Below are 20,525 nucleotides of genomic sequence, written 5' to 3' on the forward strand. Positions count from 1 at the left end.
GTTGCAGACTCTGCTTTGTATGCAAATCAACTTAAATAGTTAGTTGGTGTCCAGTGGAGGGAGTCAGTACTGTTGCCTCCTGAGAATCTACATCTTCAAACACTGCAATCTTTGCAGTGCGTTTTTAAACCAGTATTATAAAAACTCATTGTGTTCTAATAGCTGAAACATATTCCAGTGAGTTTTCATTTGTCGAATGAACTGTTTGTCAAATACAGAATACATACATTTTAGAACAATTTTCTTTTTAAAATGTGGATGAAATGTTTTGCTTTTTATGTATTTTTTATGTATTGTTTTTGATTTGATAACTTTGAACTAAACAGATTTATTCTATTAGCTTCAGATCTTGATCAAAGTTTGGCACCCAGTTCATAGGAGTGCTTACCGGGGGGTATATTGATTTTCTGACATGTTGTTTTCTGTAAAGATTTTATTGGCAGGTTTGCAAATGTGTATCAGACTGTGCAATCTCTCCATGAGTTGGTTTTGAAACCCAGTATGGGATTCTGAGATACATTACCAAGGATATTATTACAAGATAAATGATTTGCTTCATTGAACACATACAACAATGCATATTTCCACTGAGATCAGTGACCTTTGATGTGTATCACCAGTGATCAGTCAAGTAGAAACAGTCAAAATATTTTATCAGATTTTCTCAATTTTTGCATGATATTTTCATACAGGACATCTGTTGTTCAAACTCAGGGAAGACTTTATACTGATGAATAAGGTGACCAAGTTTGATGAAGTTCGGAATAGAATTAGTAAAGTTATTATGCACACAATAACAATTATTAACGACGTCGTCGTCGTCGACGACAACAACGACAACGCCGGACAACATTTTTCCCTTAATATACCTTTCCCTTCCATCTTTGATGGTACGGGCAAGGTAAAAATGGCCACCATGCAGCCATTTTGAATCAGGAACCCACAATGTCTTATGTATGTACCAAGTTTGAACAAAATCCATCCATAAACGACCAAGATCTGGTTCCGCAAAGCAGAAATGTTTTATTTTTGATAATTTTTTAAGCACAAAAATGGCCATCATTCGGCCATTTTGAATCAGATAGTCAAACAAATATATTTATATATCTATGACATGATCTACAATGATTATATGAAATTTCAACAGAATCAGTCAAAGCATGTCAGAGATATGGCACTAAAACTGCATTCATTAAAATAAAATGGCTGCCAGTCGGCCATTTTAAATCCGATCTGAAAAACATAATGTCCAACGTATGCAAGTTTGAACAAAATCCATCCATAAATGCTTTATTTTGATGATTTTTAGGCCCCATTTGTCCATCTTGAATCAGATCGTGAAACAAATTGATGTGCATATGTATAATATTATGTATAATGTATGTGTGAAGTTTGGATGTAATCAGTCCAGGCATGTCTAAAATAAAGATCCAGACGCATGTATGCACGGACACACAGAGGTCAAACCATAAGTCTTCATTTTTGGACTGTGTCCGATCAGGGACTAATAAAGACGGACAAGTTTTCGGACATAGAGTAACGCATAATCCCGGGTTCATTACTACAATGCAACACCAATACTACCAGTATAATACCAGCCGTCTGTGAGTAAAAGGCGACTAATGACAGTCGGCGACAATTTACATGCAAAAAGTCAACTGGTTTGCAAACAAAAAAATGAAACATTTTCATAACGGTCAAAGTCGCTATCTTTGTTTATACGAGACCCATATACATCGTGATGACTACCACCCTGTAAATATTCAACACAAGGTGTAAATCGTATATACAGTTTATACTTTCTGCTATTACGCTATTGGAGTTATTGAGTAAATGCGAATCTACTTACAAAATTGTGCCTGATTGGCTATCCAATCCTAAAACTGTCAGTCAAACCAATCAGGTTGTTTGTTGAACTAGCGTTATTGGGGTTGTATAAATCATGGTGACATCTTGTAGTATATTTCAGTTCATGCTTTAATACCGGTAATTTTTTTTCACAAATTTTTTATTCATTAAGCTAGCCATCCATTAATTTGCAATCCGTGCGAATTCACTTACAAAAGGAAGATGTGGCGAATCACCCATTAATTTTGAACACAAATTTCGCTATCAATCCCTTTTGAACTTTTGCTATCCCTTTTTTAATTTCTTGAATTTTTTATTTTTGTAAAAAAAAAAGGAGTTGAAGATAAGCAAAATAAGAATCTGGGTCAAAAGGCCATAATGGGTCATATATCAGTGGACGTATGCAACAACAAGCTTTCAAGTAAAGAGATGCATGAACTTATCATTTGAACTGGTTGCTATGTGTTGCTAGGTAGAAAAATATCTGTGACAATTTATGTCAACGTTAACCAAAAATGCTGTTTTGTAGGGTCTTGGCTTGGTTGCTAAGGACATACCCACCCAAATCCCCTGATGATTGTTTTTTTTATCCATCATGCGAGCATACCTCATTTTAATATAGTTTACTTGCATTTCCAACTTAAGTACAAAAGAATGGCATACTCTGATTTGTGTTTAATATATCTTTAAAAAGGCACCTCAAGCAAGGTTGCCATAAGCGTAGTAATTGCTGCTAGGGTACGATATCATGCAATAAAGATTGTCCCAGAATATTTATGAACTTTGTGATAAAATCATGAAATTTAACGTAATGAGACAAACCACTTGTAGGAGATTTGCCAAGAGGAGATTCATTTCTGTGTCTAGCATTAAAATACTACACGCCATTCTAGGACAATAAACTGCAAATGCAATGCAACATTCCACTTACAATGTAAGAAATAAATTTTACTCTGACTTGATCAAAATACATGTAGTCTCAAATATCGATGACGGCCAAACACTAACGCATTGCCTTCTTTCAGGGGGGATGAATTTCAAGTTTAATTTGCTTTTTGGTGACATTCCATGGAATATGAATTATGAGTTGGGGGACATTGTTTTCAAAGAGGTACGAAAATTTCTTAAACATCTTTGTAAACATAGAAATGAAAGTAGTATGAATTCACCATGAGATGTATTGTCAATTTTACTTTATTTTTATTCAGTTTCAGATATGTATGTTTTTTTAGTTTCTTCTTTTATTTTGTTGCCGTTCCGAAGGCTTAATAAATATTATTATTATTAAGGAATAGATGTCGGCTCATGGGCACTTGGGAATGAATTTTTTTTTTGCTTTTTATTATCCAAACAGTCTTGGCTGTAGACTTAAAATTTCACAGCATTGTGAATAGTGGAACATACTCAAAAGCCGATTTTAAAATATAGAAACCAGGTACAAACATTCTCTCTTTTGAATGCTTAGCAAGATTTGGCAAGGCTTGTCATAAATAATCAAAAAGAAACATGGTGAAACAAGCCATGCATGGCACAGTCCCTGTTAGTTATCAAATTTAAGATATATAGTTTTGTTTATAGTAATATAGCTGGAATATAACCATGTCAGGAATATGATTTTGTTAACATTAAAATGATTGACATTTGTATCTGATCGTCAAACAAGTACTTGTCCATATTGAGAGAAATTGCTCTGGAACAACATTCAAAATCAGCAATTTTGAATACATGTATATATATAACATGATGTATAACGAATATATAAAATTTAAATATAATAAGTCAAAGCATTTAAGAGATATGGCTCTAGAAATTCAATCATTAAAACAAAATGGCCGCCAGTCAGCCATTTTGAATCCAATCTGAAAAATAAAATGACGAGCATCAGCAACCCGTAATGTTTAATGTATGTACCAAGTTTGAACGAAATCCATCCATAAATGCCAGAAATTTTTTTTAGCACAAAAATAGCCACCATTTGGCTATTTTGAATAGGATCGTCAAACCAATATATCTGTCTATCTATGACATGATGTATAATGAATATTTAAAATTTGAAAATATTATCAGTCAAAACAAGTCGGAGATATGGGTCTAGAAGCCCATTCATTAAAACAAAATGGCTGCCAGACAGCCATTTTGAATCCAATCTGAAAAATAAATGATGTGCATCAGGAACCTGTAATGTCTAATATATGTACCAAGTTTGAACGAAATCCATCCATAAATGCCAGAAATGCTTGATATTTGATGGTTGTTTAGCACAAAAAAGGCCACCATTTGGCCATTTTGAATAGGATCGTCAAACCAATATATCTGTCTGTCTATGACATGATGTATAATGAATATTTAAAATTTGAACATAATCAGTGAAAGCAAGTCAGAGATATGGCACAAGAACCACATTCATTAATACAAAATGGCCGCCAGTCGGCCATTTTGAATCTTATCTGAAAAACAAAATTATTTGCATCAAGGTCCCATAATGTCTAATGTATATACCAAGTTTGAACAAAATCCATCTGTAAACAGCCAAGAAATGGTTGTTTTTAGGATTTTTTTGCACAAAAATGGCCGCCATTCGGCCATCTTGAATCAGATCGTAAAACAAAATGATGTGCATCAAGGTCCTATATTGTCTAATGTATATACCAAGTTTTAACAAAATCCATCTGTAAACAGCTCAGAAATGCTTGATTTTGATGATTTTTAGCACAAAAACGGCCACCATTTGGCAGTCTTGAATCAGATCTTGAAACAAATTGATGTACATATGTATAATATCATGTATGATGTATGTGTGAAGTTTGATTGTGCTTGGTCCAGGCATTTCTAAGATACAGGTCCGGACGCATGCATGCACACACACACACACACAGATCAAAACATAAGTCCCCGTTTTCGGACTGCGTCCAAACGGGGACTAAAAAAGTAATGACGGAATCTCCATATTATGCACTGTATTTAACTTTTTACAAAACGATAATAGGTTTCATTTTAATTATGAACATTAGCAAACTTCTTACTGAGTGAATGGTTATGCAAATTAGGTAGCCATAATCTCCACTTGTGTTTTTTTCAGTTTACTAGGGAAGTTCAAATCTAAATAGCTCTTACAATTCTTGTTTATTTCAAGTGAAACTTTCACGCAACGTTTATAAGTTGTTTATTAACAAATGGGCATCCAGGCATTTATATAGTATGTTTTGTTTTCATATTACAGAGCTGTCAAGCAGGATGTGTGCCGTATATTCAAATCCCAGTCAGTTTGAATGTCATTGTCCAAAAATGCAAAGCTTTAAAGATAAACCCGGACGTCCTTTTGCTCGTAGAGACGTCGTCAAAATAGTGTGAAAATTTCAAAACAAAAACTGTGGGAGCTAATTAATTTTCAATCTCTCTTACCAACCAGAAAACACGAACGGAGATAATGCTGGTTTTATTTTGCTACACAGCAGCTATTCACAGTTTTTACTACTCAATCACTCAACCGCAGATGAGAAAAAAAAAATGGAAAGGAAACTATTGTAAGTCGAGACAGGTTTCATTCAACTACAGACGACGAGACGGGTTGATAAAAATTAAACGACCCCTGGAAATACCTCACTCATAGAGTACCTTAGTACCAGAGTTCGTTGAGCATGGCCGTACAACGTACTTTGTGACACAGCTACAGATGCATGCTAGCTGACAATGGGGTTTCCGATTAAGGTAACCAGGTGTTTACCTGCAGTGTTTAAAAACAGCATCTTGTTGTCGATTTTTCTGTAATTTCCAGAGATTTTGTTTTATTTTTTATTAAGGCCACACTAATTTAATTTTATGGATGACATCCTCTGGAGACCCAAAAACTAATGCGAGAGGGCGAAAAAAAAAATGCTGCTAAAATCACAGGACTGCGGAGCTGGTATTACGAATTGAACCACAGAACAGAGTGTACTAAAAAAACAACAAGAAGTCTTTATTTGTAGGAGGCACATGTTGATGTACACCTCTCGTACTGTATTACTGTCACAGGTACATGTATAACCATTTCAGACAAGCTCTAGTACATGTAGTCATGATGAACTATCTTCAGTCAGAAACACTGCATTCAAGGTACAGCATGAACACCATTTTCAAGTCAAGGCAGAATGTACACATGTACATGTTGTACATATCACTACTTTATGACAATAACTAACAAAACATTGCACTGTGTGTGCAAGCAAATTATCCGAATCAGAAAATAAGAAGAAAATTTTCTTCACCTCCAAAGCGGAACTTCCTCTGCTTTCTTTGCAGTTTTGTCGACTTCAATGCTAACAAAACAACCGAAATGACTTGTCGTCTGACCAACTTTTAGGCCACCATACACCTCCACTCCTCTCCCATTTCTCTCATCGTTGCAGAAGAAACGCGGGACAGCCACTCTGGACAATATGTCCTTAAAGTTGTCTGGGCAAAACTCGCTTGCCGCTACCAATCTCTCGTATAGCTGTGTAAATGCCACATCTCCCTGGTCGACGTCAATTGCGTACCAGTCTACAACAATCCCTCCGTTTTTCATCTGAACTTTTATGCTCACGTATTTTGGTGTTTCGATAAAGAGCCATTGCTCGAAACGTCTAGCTATTTTTAATAGTTATTTAGGACTACGATTACCAAATATTATCTTCTATATATCATGTTTTGAGGTAGTCCAAAACGAGTTTTACAACAAGCCGGTGCTTTGTGGCAATATGAGTCGGCAAGTTCCGACAGAAAACCGATCTGTGTAGACTCGTCGTTGGAGATTTTTTTTTTTTTTTTTTTTGAGAAAAGACGAAAACTAATGCGCGCGCGGATGTCATCCATAAAATTAAGTCGGTGTGGCCTAACCAAGCATTTTACGTTTGTGTATTTTGCCACTGAAAAGTGAATTATCGATGACAGCACGGCAATGGTGTTTGTCCATTGCATTGCAATGCTATCAGCACGATGATCGTTACAGCTAATCAAAAAATGTATACTTCAGTTTTAAAATGCCTTTGGAGAAAAAAATGCGTGGAAAAAAAAAATGATTCAACAGTATACCACTGGAAGCTGCCAGGCTAGAAGTTGTCGACATGTTGCAAGATAAGGGTGAAAAGGTTTACTTATCATTTACAACTGTATGTTTTTTTTATTCCGCTTGCATGCTGGAAGCGTCTACTTAGTGTCTGTTTTTTTAGTTTGTGAGGCTAGTTGATAGTGCTTGAGGTAAGTTAAACAGAGTCAATGACAGGAAATCACACATTGCCGCACCATAACTGAGGCCAGAAACTCATTTACATATAACATCAACTGTGACTTGTCAATCAAAGAGCAACGTAACATACGCGTGTCTTGGTTCCCTATAATTAAAATTGATTTTTGAGTATGTTCCAGCATTGACAATGCTTCAAAACTTTAACACTAACTAGCCAAGGTAAGAAAAAGCAAAAAAAAAAATTCACTCCGAGTGCCCACAAACCTGCAAATCAAACCACAAATCTATATCTTAATTATTCACTGGGTTTTGATTTTGCTGATAACTTAAATCTGCTAAATTAAATCTATGTGAACATATAAAATAAGAATAAAACTCATTGTTTCCTTGACAAATTCATGAAATTAAAACATAGTGAATATGCTCAAAACATCAAAATATTGAAAATAAATGGTTTTACAGTATAACACATTCTAAGAGCTGTAAACCAAATGAGGGGTTGTTATGAAAACTGCACAATATATCACAAATCGTTGAAACAATAATTCCAAGCTAAAAATGTGAAGTATGTTGTCAAATAATAAGATAAAACAAGCCATGCATGGCACAGTCCCTGTTAGTTATCAAATTTAAGATATATAGTATTGTTTATAGTAAAATAGCTGAAACATAAACATGTCAGGAATATGATTATGATGATTGTTTAACATTAAAATGATTGACATTTGTATCTGATCGTCAAACGAGTAGTGAGAGATATTGCTCTGGAACAGCATTAAATAAAACAAAATCAGCCATTTTGAATACATGTATAATGAATGAATATATATTTGAAATTCAAACATAATCAGTAAAAGCATGTCAGAGATATGGCTCTAAAAGACCATTCATTAAAAAAAAATGGCCGCTAGACAGCTATTCTGAATCTGATCTGAAAAATAAAATGATGTGCATCAGGAACCCGTAATGTCTAATTTATGTACCAAGTATGCCGCGAGTCGGCCATTTTGAATCTAATCTGAAAAACAAAATGATGTGCATTAAGGTCCTGTAATGTTCAACATATATACCAAGTTCAAACAAAATCCATCTGTAAACAGCCAAGAATTACTTCATTTTGATGATTTTTTAGCACAAAAATGACCACCATTCGGCCATTTTTCATAGGATCGTTAAACCAATATATCTCTATATCTATGTCACGATGTATAATGAATATTCAAAATTTGAACATAATCAGTCAAAGCAAGTAAGAGATATGGCACTAGAACCACATTCATTAAAACAAAATGGCCACCAGTCGGCCATTTTGAATCTTATCTGAAAAACAAAATGATGTGCATCAAGGTCCTATAATGTACAACGTATATACTCAGTTTGAAAAAAAGTCCATCAGTAAACAGCTCAAAAATTCTTGATATTGATGATTTTTTAGCACAAAAATGGCCGCCATTCGGCCATCTTGAATCAGATCGTGAAACAAATTGATGTGCATATATATAATATCATGTATGATGTATGTGTGAAGTTTGAGTGTGATTGGTACAGGCATCTCTAAGACGCACACACACACGGACATCAAGCTGTCAATTCAACAACTTGGTGTTTATTATGTTTAGCATGAATGAGCAAAATGATAAGTCGTTATTTTTTCAACTTTAGTGATGGATACATTTTCCAATTTTTAGAAAATTGCAGATCTTACGGGTATTACGAGTCTCATGTATCAGCCTGACTGGTACACCCTTGACCAGCCAGATCAGAAGGGAATGACAAACTTGAGGAATTTCAGTTATGATGACAACATTCATTTTATGAATGATAATTCAGATAATATTTCTTGGTTGTCCTCAAGTAACTGAATTATGCATGACTAGTGAAATTACACAATACAAATATCACAACCCAATTTGTCAAACCTGAACAAATTGGAAGGGTTATCATATGCATAAATGTGCATTGTGTGCAAAACACTAAATATATCTTGGTCTTAATAAAATGTTGATGAGGAAAGTGCGTTTCAGTATCTGCGAAGTTGTTTTTTAAATCGTTCATAATGGAAGTCATCTGTTGCCTTTTCTTCTTTCCGCGTCTTTTTCTTTGGAGGTGAAAGAGATTCTACAACAGAATTGAAAAATTGTAAATGTAAGTGCAAGCATTCTAAAACAAGCACAGAAAAAAAGTTGATAAGTTGCTTTTTACCACTATGCATCTCTCTACTTACCAGGTTATTCAGTGTCCCTTACCACTATGCATCTCTCTATTTACTATGTTTTTCAGTGTCCCCTACCACTATGCATCTCTCTATTGACTAGGTTTGTCAGTGTCCCCCCTACCACTATACATCTCTCTACTTACTAGGTTTTTCAGAGTGCTCTACCACTATACATCTCTCTATTTACTAGGTTTTTCAGTGTCCCCCTACCACTATACATCTCTCTACTTACTATGTTTTTCAGTGTCCCCTACCACTATGCATCTCTCTATTTACTAGGTTTTTCAGTGTCCCCCTACCACTATACAACTCTCTATTTACTTGGTTTTTCAGTGTTCCCTACTACTATGCATCTCTCTATTTACTAGGTTTTTCAGTGTCCCCCTACCACTATACATCTCTCTATTTACTAGGTTTTTCAGTGTCCCCTACCACTATACATCTCTCTACTTACTATGTTTTTCAGTGTCCCCTACCACTATGCATCTCTCTACTTACTAGGTTTTTTCAGTGTTCCCTACCACTATACATCTCTCTACTTACAAGGTTTTTCAGTGCCCCCCTACCACTATACATCTCCCTATTTACTATGTTTTTCAGTGTCCCCTACCACTATACATCTCTCTACTTACTAGGTTTTTTCAGTGTTCCCTACCACTATACATCTCTCTACTTACAAGGTTTTTCAGTGCCCCCCTACCACTATACATCTCTCTACTTACTAGGTTTTTCAGTGTGCCCTACCACTATACATCTCTCTATTTACTATGTTTTTCAGTGTCCCCCTACCACTATACATCTCTCTACTTACTATGTTGTTCAGTGTCCCCCTACCACTATACATCTCTCTACTTACTAGGTTTTTCAGTGTCCCCTACCACTATACATCTCTCTATTTACTAGGTTTTTCAGTGTGCCCTACCACTATACATCTCTCTACTTACAAGGTTTTTCAGTGTCCCTTACCACTATGCATCTCTCTATTTACTAGGTTTTTCAGTGTCCCCTACCACTATACATCTCTCTACTTACTAGGTTTTTCAGTGTTCCCTACCACTATGCATCTCTCTATTTACTATGTTTTTCAGTGTTCCCTACCACTATGCATCTCTCTATTTACTTGGTTTTTCAGTGTCCCCTACCACTATGCATCTCTCTATTTACTATGTTTTTCAGTGTCCCCCTACCACTATACATCTCTCTATTTACTTGGTTTTTCAGTGTCCCCTACCACTATACATCTCTCTATTCACTAGGTTTTTTCAGTGTTCCCTACCACTATACATCTCTCTACTTACTATGTTTTTCAGTGTCCCCTACCACTATACATCTCTCTATTTACTTGGTTTTTCAGTGTCCCCTACCACTATACATCTCTCTATTCACTAGGTTTTTTCAGTGTTCCCTACCACTATACATCTCTCTATTTACTATGTTTTTCAGTGTCCCCTACCACTATACATCTCTCTATTTACTAGGTTTTTCAGTGTCCCCTACCACTATACATCTCTCTATTCACTAGGTTTTTTCAGTGTCCCCTACCACTATACATCTCTCTATTTACTAGGTTTTTCAGTGTCCCCTACCACTATACATCTCTCTATTCACTAGGTTTTTTCAGTGTTCCCTACCACTATACATCTCTCTACTTACTATGTTTTTCAGTGTCCCCTACCACTATACATCTCTCTATTTACTTGGTTTTTCAGTGTCCCCTACCACTATACATCTCTCTATTCACTAGGTTTTTTCAGTGTTCCCTACCACTATACATCTCTCTATTTACTATGTTTTTCAGTGTCCCCTACCACTATACATCTCTCTATTTACTAGGTTTTTCAGTGTCCCCCTACCACTATGCATCTCTCTATTTACTAGGTTTTTCAGTGTCCCCTACCACTATGCATCTCTCTATTTACTAGGTTTTTCAGTGTCCCCTACCACTATACATCTCTCTATTTACTATGTTTTTCAGTGTTCCCTACCACTATGCATCTCTCTATTTACTAGGTTTTTCAGTGTCCCCTACCACTATACATCTCTCTATTTACTATGTTTTTCAGTGTCCCCTACCACTATACATCTCTCTACTTACTTGGTTTTTCAGTGTCCCCTACCACTATACATCTCTCTATTTACTATGTTTTTCAGTGTCCCCCCTACCACTATGCATCTCTCTATTTACTATGTTTTTCAGTGTCCCCTACCACTATACATCTCTCTATTTACTAGATTTTTCAGTGTCCCCTACCACTATGCATCTCTCTATTTACTAGGTTTTTCAGTGTGCCCTACCACTATACATCTCTCTACTTACTATGTTTTTCAGTGTCCCCTACCACTATACATCTCTCTATTTACTATGTTTTTCAGTGTCCCCTACCACTATACATCTCTCTATTTACTAGGTTTTTCAGTGTCCCCTACCACTATGCATCTCTCTATTTACTATGTTTTTCAGTGTCCCCTACCACTATGCATCTCTCTATTTACTATGTTTTTCAGTGTCCCCTACCACTATACATCTCTCTATTTACTATGTTGTTCAGTGTCTCCTACCACTATGCATCTCTCTATTTACTTGGTTTTTCAGTGACCCTACCACTATACATCTCTCTACTTACTAGGTTTTTCAGTGTCCCCTACCACTATGCATCTCTCTATTTACTTGGTTTTTCAGTGTCCCCTACCACTATGCATCTCTCTATTTACTTGGTTTTTCAGTGTCCCCTACCACTATGCATCTCTCTATTTACTTGGTTTTTCAGTGACCCTACCACTATACATCTCTCTATTTACTATGTTGTTCAGTGTCCCCCTACCACTATACATCTCTCTACTTACTTGGTTTTTCAGTGTCCCCTACCACTATACATCTCTCTATTTACTATGTTTTTCAGTGTCCCCCCTACCACTATGCATCTCTCTATTTACTATGTTTTTCAGTGTCCCCTACCACTATACATCTCTCTATTTACTAGGTTTTTCAGTGTCCCCTACCACTATGCATCTCTCTATTTACTAGGTTTTTCAGTGTCCCCCTACCACTATACATCTCTCTATTTACTTGGTTTTTCAGTGTCCCCTACCACTATACATCTCTCTATTTACTATGTTTTTCAGTGTCCCCTACCACTATGCATCTCTCTATTTACTATGTTTTTCATTGTCCCCTACCACTATACATCTCTCTACTTACTTGGTTTTTCAGTGTCCCCTACCACTATACATCTCTCTATTTACTATGTTTTTCAATGTCCCCTACCACTATGCATCTCTCTATTTACTATGTTTTTCAGTGTCCCCTACCACTATGCATCTCTCTATTTACTAGGTTTTTCAGTGTCCCCCTACCACTATACATCTCTCTACTTACTAGGTTTTTCAGTGTCCCCTACCACTATGCATCTCTCTACTTACTATGTTTTTCAGTGTCCCCTACCACTATGCATCTCTCTATTTACTATGTTTTTCAGTGTTCCCTACCACTATGCATCTCTCTATTTACTATGTTTTTCAGTGTTCCCTACCACTATGCATCTCTCTATTTACTTGGTTTTTCAGTGACCCTACCACTATGCATCTCTCTATTTACTATGTTGTTCAGTGTCCCCCTACCACTATACATCTCTCTACTTACTTGGTTTTTCAGTGTCCCCTACCACTATACATCTCTCTATTTACTATGTTTTTCAGTGTCCCCCCTACCACTATGCATCTCTCTATTTACTATGTTTTTCAGTGTCCCCTACCACTATACATCTCTCTATTTACTAGGTTTTTCAGTGTCCCCTACCACTATGAATCTCTCTATTTACTAGGTTTTTCAGTGTCCCCTACCACTATACATCTCTCTACTTACTATGTTTTTCAGTGTCCCCTACCACTATGCATCTCTCTATTTACTATGTTTTTCAGTGTCCCCTACCACTATACATCTCTCTACTTACTTGGTTTTTCAGTGTCCCCTACCACTATACATCTCTCTATTTACTATGTTTTTCAATGTCCCCTACCACTATGCATCTCTCTATTTACTATGTTTTTCAGTGTCCCCTACCACTATGCATCTCTCTATTTACTAGGTTTTTCAGTGTCCCCCTACCACTATACATCTCTCTACTTACTAGGTTTTTCAGTGTCCCCTACCACTATGCATCTCTCTACTTACTATGTTTTTCAGTGTCCCCTACCACTATGCATCTCTCTATTTACTATGTTTTTCAGTGTTCCCTACCACTATGCATCTCTCTATTTACTATGTTTTTCAGTGTCCCCTACCACTATGCATCTCTCTACTTACTATGTTTTTCAGTGTCCCCTACCACTATACATCTCTCTATTTACTAGGTTTTTCAGTGTCCCCCTACCACTATACATCTCTCTATTTACTTGGTTTTTCAGTGTCCCCTACCACTATGCATCTCTCTATTTACTAGGTTTTTCAGTGTCCCCTACCACTATGCATCTCTCTATTTACTATGTTTTTCAGTGTCCCCCTACCACTATACATCTCTCTACTTACTAGGTTTTTTCAGTGTCCCCTACCACTATACATCTCTCTATTTACTAGGTTTTTCAGTGTCCCCTACCACTATGCATCTCTCTACTTACTATGTTTTTCAGTGTCCCCTACAACTATACATCTCTCTATTTACTAGGTTTTTCAGTGTCCCCTACCACTATACATCTCTCTATTTACTACGTTTTTCAGTGTCCCCTACCACTATGCATCTCTCTATTTACTATGTTTTTCAGTGTTCCCTACCACTATGCATCTCTCTATTTACTATGTTTTTCAGTGTTCCCTACCACTATGCATCTCTCTATTTACTATGTTTTTCAGTGTTCCCTACCACTATACATCTCTCTATTTACTAGGTTTTTCAGTGTCCCCTACCACTATGCATCTCTCTATTTACTATGTTTTTCAGTGTCCCCTACCACTATGCATCTCTCTATTTACTATGTTTTTCAGTGTTCCCCTACCACTATACATCTCTCTATTTACTAGGTTTTTCAGTGTCCCCTACCACTATGCATCTCTCTATTTACTATGTTTTTCAGTGTCCCCTACCACTATACATCTCTCTATTTACTATGTTTTTCAGTGTCACCTACCACTATGCATCTCTCTATTTACTATGTTGTTCAGTGTCCCCTACCACTATACATCTCTCTATTTACTTGGTTTTTCAGTGTCCCCCTACCACTATACATCTCTCTATTTACTATGTTTTTCAGTGTTCCCTACCACTATGCATCTCTCTATTTACTAGGTTTTTCAGTGTCCCCTACCACTATGCATCTCTCTATTTACTATGTTTTTCAGTGTCCCCCTACCACTATACATCTCTCTATTTACTAGGTTTTTCAGTGTCCCCTACCACTATGCATCTCTCTATTTACTATGTTTTTCAGTGTCCCCTACCACTATACATCTCTCTATTTACTATGTTTTTCAGTGTCCCCTACCACTATGCATCTCTCTATTTACTATGTTGTTCAGTGTCCCCTACCACTATACATCTCTCTATTTACTTGGTTTTTCAGTGTCCCCCTACCACTATACATCTCTCTATTTACTTGGTTTTTCAGTGTCCCCTACCACTATGCATCTCTCTATTTACTATGTTTTTCAGTGTCCCCTACCACTATACATCTCTCTATTTACTAGGTTTTTCAGTGTCCCCTACAACTATACATCTCTCTATTTACTTGGTTTTTCAGTGTCCCCCTACCACTATACATCTCTCTATTTACTATGTTTTTCAGTGTTCCCTACCACTATGCATCTCTCTATTTACTATGTTTTTCAGTGTCCCCCTACCACTATACATCTCTCTACTTACTTGGTTTTTCAGTGTCCCCTACCACTATACATCTCTCTATTTACTATGTTTTTCAGTGTCCCCCCTACCACTATGCATCTCTCTATTTACTATGTTTTTCAGTGTCCCCTACCACTATACATCTCTCTATTTACTAGGTTTTTCAGTGTCCCCTACCACTATGCATCTCTCTATTTACTAGGTTTTTCAGTGTCCCCCTACCACTATACATCTCTCTATTTACTTGGTTTTTCAGTGTCCCCTACCACTATACATCTCTCTATTTACTATGTTTTTCAGTGTCCCCTACCACTATGCATCTCTCTATTTACTATGTTTTTCATTGTCCCCTACCACTATACATCTCTCTACTTACTTGGTTTTTCAGTGTCCCCTACCACTATACATCTCTCTATTTACTATGTTTTTCAATGTCCCCTACCACTATGCATCTCTCTATTTACTATGTTTTTCAGTGTCCCCTACCACTATGCATCTCTCTATTTACTAGGTTTTTCAGTGTCCCCCTACCACTATACATCTCTCTACTTACTAGGTTTTTCAGTGTCCCCTACCACTATGCATCTCTCTACTTACTATGTTTTTCAGTGTCCCCTACCACTATGCATCTCTCTATTTACTATGTTTTTCAGTGTTCCCTACCACTATGCATCTCTCTATTTACTATGTTTTTCAGTGTTCCCTACCACTATGCATCTCTCTATTTACTTGGTTTTTCAGTGACCCTACCACTATGCATCTCTCTATTTACTATGTTGTTCAGTGTCCCCCTACCACTATACATCTCTCTACTTACTTGGTTTTTCAGTGTCCCCTACCACTATACATCTCTCTATTTACTATGTTTTTCAGTGTCCCCCCTACCACTATGCATCTCTCTATTTACTATGTTTTTCAGTGTCCCCTACCACTATACATCTCTCTATTTACTAGGTTTTTCAGTGTCCCCTACCACTATGAATCTCTCTATTTACTAGGTTTTTCAGTGTCCCCTACCACTATACATCTCTCTACTTACTATGTTTTTCAGTGTCCCCTACCACTATGCATCTCTCTATTTACTATGTTTTTCAGTGTCCCCTACCACTATACATCTCTCTACTTACTTGGTTTTTCAGTGTCCCCTACCACTATACATCTCTCTATTTACTATGTTTTTCAATGTCCCCTACCACTATGCATCTCTCTATTTACTATGTTTTTCAGTGTCCCCTACCACTATGCATCTCTCTATTTACTAGGTTTTTCAGTGTCCCCCTACCACTATACATCTCTCTACTTACTAGGTTTTTCAGTGTCCCCTACCACTATGCATCTCTCTACTTACTATGTTTTTCAGTGTCCCCTACCACTATGCATCTCTCTATTTACTATGTTTTTCAGTGTTCCCTACCACTATGCATCTCTCTATTTACTATGTTTTTCAGTGTCCCCTACCACTATGCATCTCTCTACTTACTATGTTTTTCAGTGTCCCCTACCACTATACATCTCTCTATTTACTAGGTTTTTCAGTGTCCCCCTACCACTATACATCTCTCTATTTACTTGGTTTTTCAGTGTCCCCTACCACTATGCATCTCTCTATTTACTAGGTTTTTCAGTGTCCCCTACCACTATGCATCTCTCTATTTACTATGTTTTTCAGTGTCCCCCTACCACTATACATCTCTCTACTTACTAGGTTTTTTCAGTGTCCCCTACCACTATACATCTCTCTATTTACTAGGTTTTTCAGTGTCCCCTACCACTATGCATCTCTCTACTTACTATGTTTTTCAGTGTCCCCTACAACTATACATCTCTCTATTTACTAGGTTTTTCAGTGTCCCCTACCACTATACATCTCTCTATTTACTACGTTTTTCAGTGTCCCCTACCACTATGCATCTCTCTATTTACTATGTTTTTCAGTGTTCCCTACCACTATGCATCTCTCTATTTACTATGTTTTTCAGTGTTCCCTACCACTATGCATCTCTCTATTTACTATGTTTTTCAGTGTTCCCTACCACTATACATCTCTCTATTTACTAGGTTTTTCAGTGTCCCCTACCACTATGCATCTCTCTATTTACTATGTTTTTCAGTGTCCCCTACCACTATGCATCTCTCTATTTACTATGTTTTTCAGTGTTCCCCTACCACTATACATCTCTCTATTTACTAGGTTTTTCAGTGTCCCCTACCACTATGCATCTCTCTATTTACTATGTTTTTCAGTGTCCCCTACCACTATACATCTCTCTATTTACTATGTTTTTCAGTGTCACCTACCACTATGCATCTCTCTATTTACTATGTTGTTCAGTGTCCCCTACCACTATACATCTCTCTATTTACTTGGTTTTCCAGTGTCCCCCTACCACTATACATCTCTCTATTTACTATGTTTTTCAGTGTTCCCTACCACTATGCATCTCTCTATTTACTAGGTTTTTCAGTGTCCCCTACCACTATGCATCTCTCTATTTACTATGTTTTTCAGTGTCCCCCTACCACTATACATCTCTCTATTTACTAGGTTTTTCAGTGTCCCCTACCACTATGCATCTCTCTATTTACTATGTTTTTCAGTGTCCCCTACCACTATACATCTCTCTATTTACTATGTTTTTCAGTGTCCCCTACCACTATGCATCTCTCTATTTACTATGTTGTTCAGTGTCCCCTACCACTATACATCTCTCTATTTACTTGGTTTTTCAGTGTCCCCCTACCACTATACATCTCTCTATTTACTTGGTTTTTCAGTGTCCCCTACCACTATGCATCTCTCTATTTACTATGTTTTTCAGTGTCCCCTACCACTATACATCTCTCTATTTACTAGGTTTTTCAGTGTCCCCTACAACTATACATCTCTCTATTTACTTGGTTTTTCAGTGTCCCCCTACCACTATACATCTCTCTATTTACTATGTTTTTCAGTGTTCCCTACCACTATGCATCTCTCTATTTACTATGTTTTTCAGTGTCCCCTACCACTATGCATCTCTCTATTTACTATGTTTTTCAGTGTTCCCTACCACTATGCATCTCTCTATTTACTATGTTTTTCAGTGTCCCCTACCACTATACATCTCTCTATTTACTTGGTTTTTCAGTGTCCCCCTACCACTATGCATCTCTCTACTTACTATGTTTTTCAGTGTCCCCTACCACTATACATCTCTCTATTTACTTGGTTTTTCAGTGTCCCCTACCACTATGCATCTCTCTACTTACTAGGTTTTTCAGTGTCCCCTACAACTATGCATCTCTCTATTTACTAGGTTTTTCAGTGTCCCCTACCACTATACATCTCTCTACTTACTAGGTTTTTCAGTGTCCCCCTACCACTATGCATCTCTCTATTTACTAGGTTTTTCAGTGTTCCCTACCACTATACATCTCTCTATTTACTTGGTTTTTGAGTGTCCCCTACCACTATACATCTCTCTATTTACTTGGTTTTTCAGTGTCCCCTACCACTATACATCTCTCTACTTACTAGGTTTTTCAGTGTCCCCTATCACTATGCATCTCTCTATTTACTAGGTTTTTCAGTGTCCCCTACCACTATGCATCTCTCTACTTACTAGGTTTTTCAGTGTCCCCAACCACTATACATCTCTCTATTTACTTGGTTTTTGAGTGTCCCCTACCACTATACATCTCTCTACTTACAAGGTTTTTCAGTGTCCCCTACCACTATACATCTCTCTACTTACTAGGTTTTTTCAGTGTTCCCTACCACTATACATCTCTCTACTTACAAGGTTTTTCAGTGCCCCCCTACCACTATACATCTCTCTATTTACTATGTTTTTCAGTGTCCCCTACCACTATACATCTCTCTACTTACTAGGTTTTTTCAGTGTTCCCTACCACTATACATCTCTCTACTTACAAGGTTTTTCAGTGCCCCCCTACCACTATACATCTCTCTACTTACTAGGTTTTTCAGTGTGCCCTACCACTATACATCTCTCTATTTACTATGTTTTTCAGTGTCCCCCTACCACTATACATCTCTCTATTTACTTGGTTTTTCAGTGTCCCCCTACCACTATACATCTCTCTATTTACTAGGTTTTTCAGTGTGCCCTACCACTATACATCTCTCTACTTACAAGGTTTTTCAGTGTCCCTTACCACTATGCATCTCTCTATTTACTAGGTTTTTCAGTGTCCCCTACCACTATACATCTCTCTACTTACTAGGTTTTTCAGTGTTCCCTACCACTATGCATCTCTCTATTTACTATGTTTTTCAGTGTTCCCTACCACTATGCATCTCTCTATTTACTTGGTTTTTCAGTGTCCCCTACCACTATGCATCTCTCTATTTACTTGGTTTTTCAGTGTCCCCTACCACTATACATCTCTCTACTTACTAGGTTTTTCAGTGTTCCCTACCACTATACATCTCTCTACTTACTAGGTTTTTTCAGTGTCCCCTACCACTATACATCTCTCTATTTACTAGGTTTTTTCAGTGTTCCCTACCACTATGCATCTCTCTATTTACTATGTTGTTCAGTGTCCCCCTACCACTATACATCTCTCTACTTACTAGGTTTTTCAGTGTCCCCCTACCACTATGCATCTCTCTACTTACTATGTTTTTCAGTGTCCCCTACCACTATACATCTCTCTATTTACTTGGTTTTTCAGTGTCCCCTACCACTATGCATCTCTCTACTTACTAGGTTTTTCAGTGTCCCCTACAACTATGCATCTCTCTATTTACTAGGTTTTTCAGTGTCCCCTACCACTATACATCTCTCTACTTACTAGGTTTTTCAGTGTCCCCCTACCACTATGCATCTCTCTATTTACTAGGTTTTTCAGTGTTCCCTACCACTATACATCTCTCTATTTACTTGGTTTTTGAGTGTCCCCTACCACTATACATCTCTCTATTTACTTGGTTTTTCAGTGTCCCCTACCACTATACATCTCTCTACTTACTAGGTTTTTCAGTGTCCCCTATCACTATGCATCTCTCTATTTACTAGGTTTTTCAGTGTCCCCTACCACTATGCATCTCTCTACTTACTAGGTTTTTCAGTGTCCCCTACCACTATACATCTCTCTATTTACTTGGTTTTTGAGTGTCCCCTACCACTATACATCTCTCTACTTACAAGGTTTTTCAGTGTCCCCTACCACTATACATCTCTCTACTTACTAGGTTTTTTCAGTGTTCCCTACCACTATACATCTCTCTACTTACAAGGTTTTTCAGTGCCCCCCTACCACTATACATCTCTCTATTTACTATGTTTTTCAGTGTCCCCTACCACTATACATCTCTCTACTTACTAGGTTTTTTCAGTGTTCCCTACCACTATACATCTCTCTACTTACAAGGTTTTTCAGTGCCCCCCTACCACTATACATCTCTCTACTTACTAGG

General features: G+C 37.1%; 1 protein-coding gene and 1 long non-coding RNA gene across 3 annotated transcripts in view; both read right to left on the reverse strand.

Moving 5' to 3' along the window:
- Positions 1-3,026: 3,026 nt before the first annotated feature.
- The window catches only part of LOC146733591 (splicing factor C9orf78-like), an 82,925-nt gene continuing 65,426 nt past the window's right edge, over positions 3,027-20,525 (reverse strand). Inside the window, exon 10 of the mRNA XM_085492415.1 lies at positions 3,027-9,172. Within this exon, the coding sequence (XP_085348541.1) occupies positions 9,075-9,172 (98 nt within the window). The 3' untranslated portion in view covers positions 3,027-9,074. The remainder of the gene's footprint in view (positions 9,173-20,525) is intronic.
- On the reverse strand, positions 9,452-19,580 carry LOC146733592 (uncharacterized). 2 transcript variants are annotated; one of them, XR_014926901.1, is made up of 2 exons: positions 11,867-19,580; positions 9,452-11,206 (listed from the first exon to the last, which is right to left on the reverse strand). It is a non-coding gene; the product is annotated as an uncharacterized LOC146733592 (long non-coding RNA). The 2 variants fall into 2 exon arrangements; XR_014926900.1 differs by having other exon boundaries at positions 9,452-11,294.

The sequence above is a fragment of the Saccoglossus kowalevskii genome, chromosome 17 (assembly GCF_978046115.1).
Source record: "Saccoglossus kowalevskii chromosome 17, keSacKowa6.1, whole genome shotgun sequence".
NCBI lineage: Eukaryota > Metazoa > Hemichordata > Enteropneusta > Harrimaniidae > Saccoglossus > Saccoglossus kowalevskii.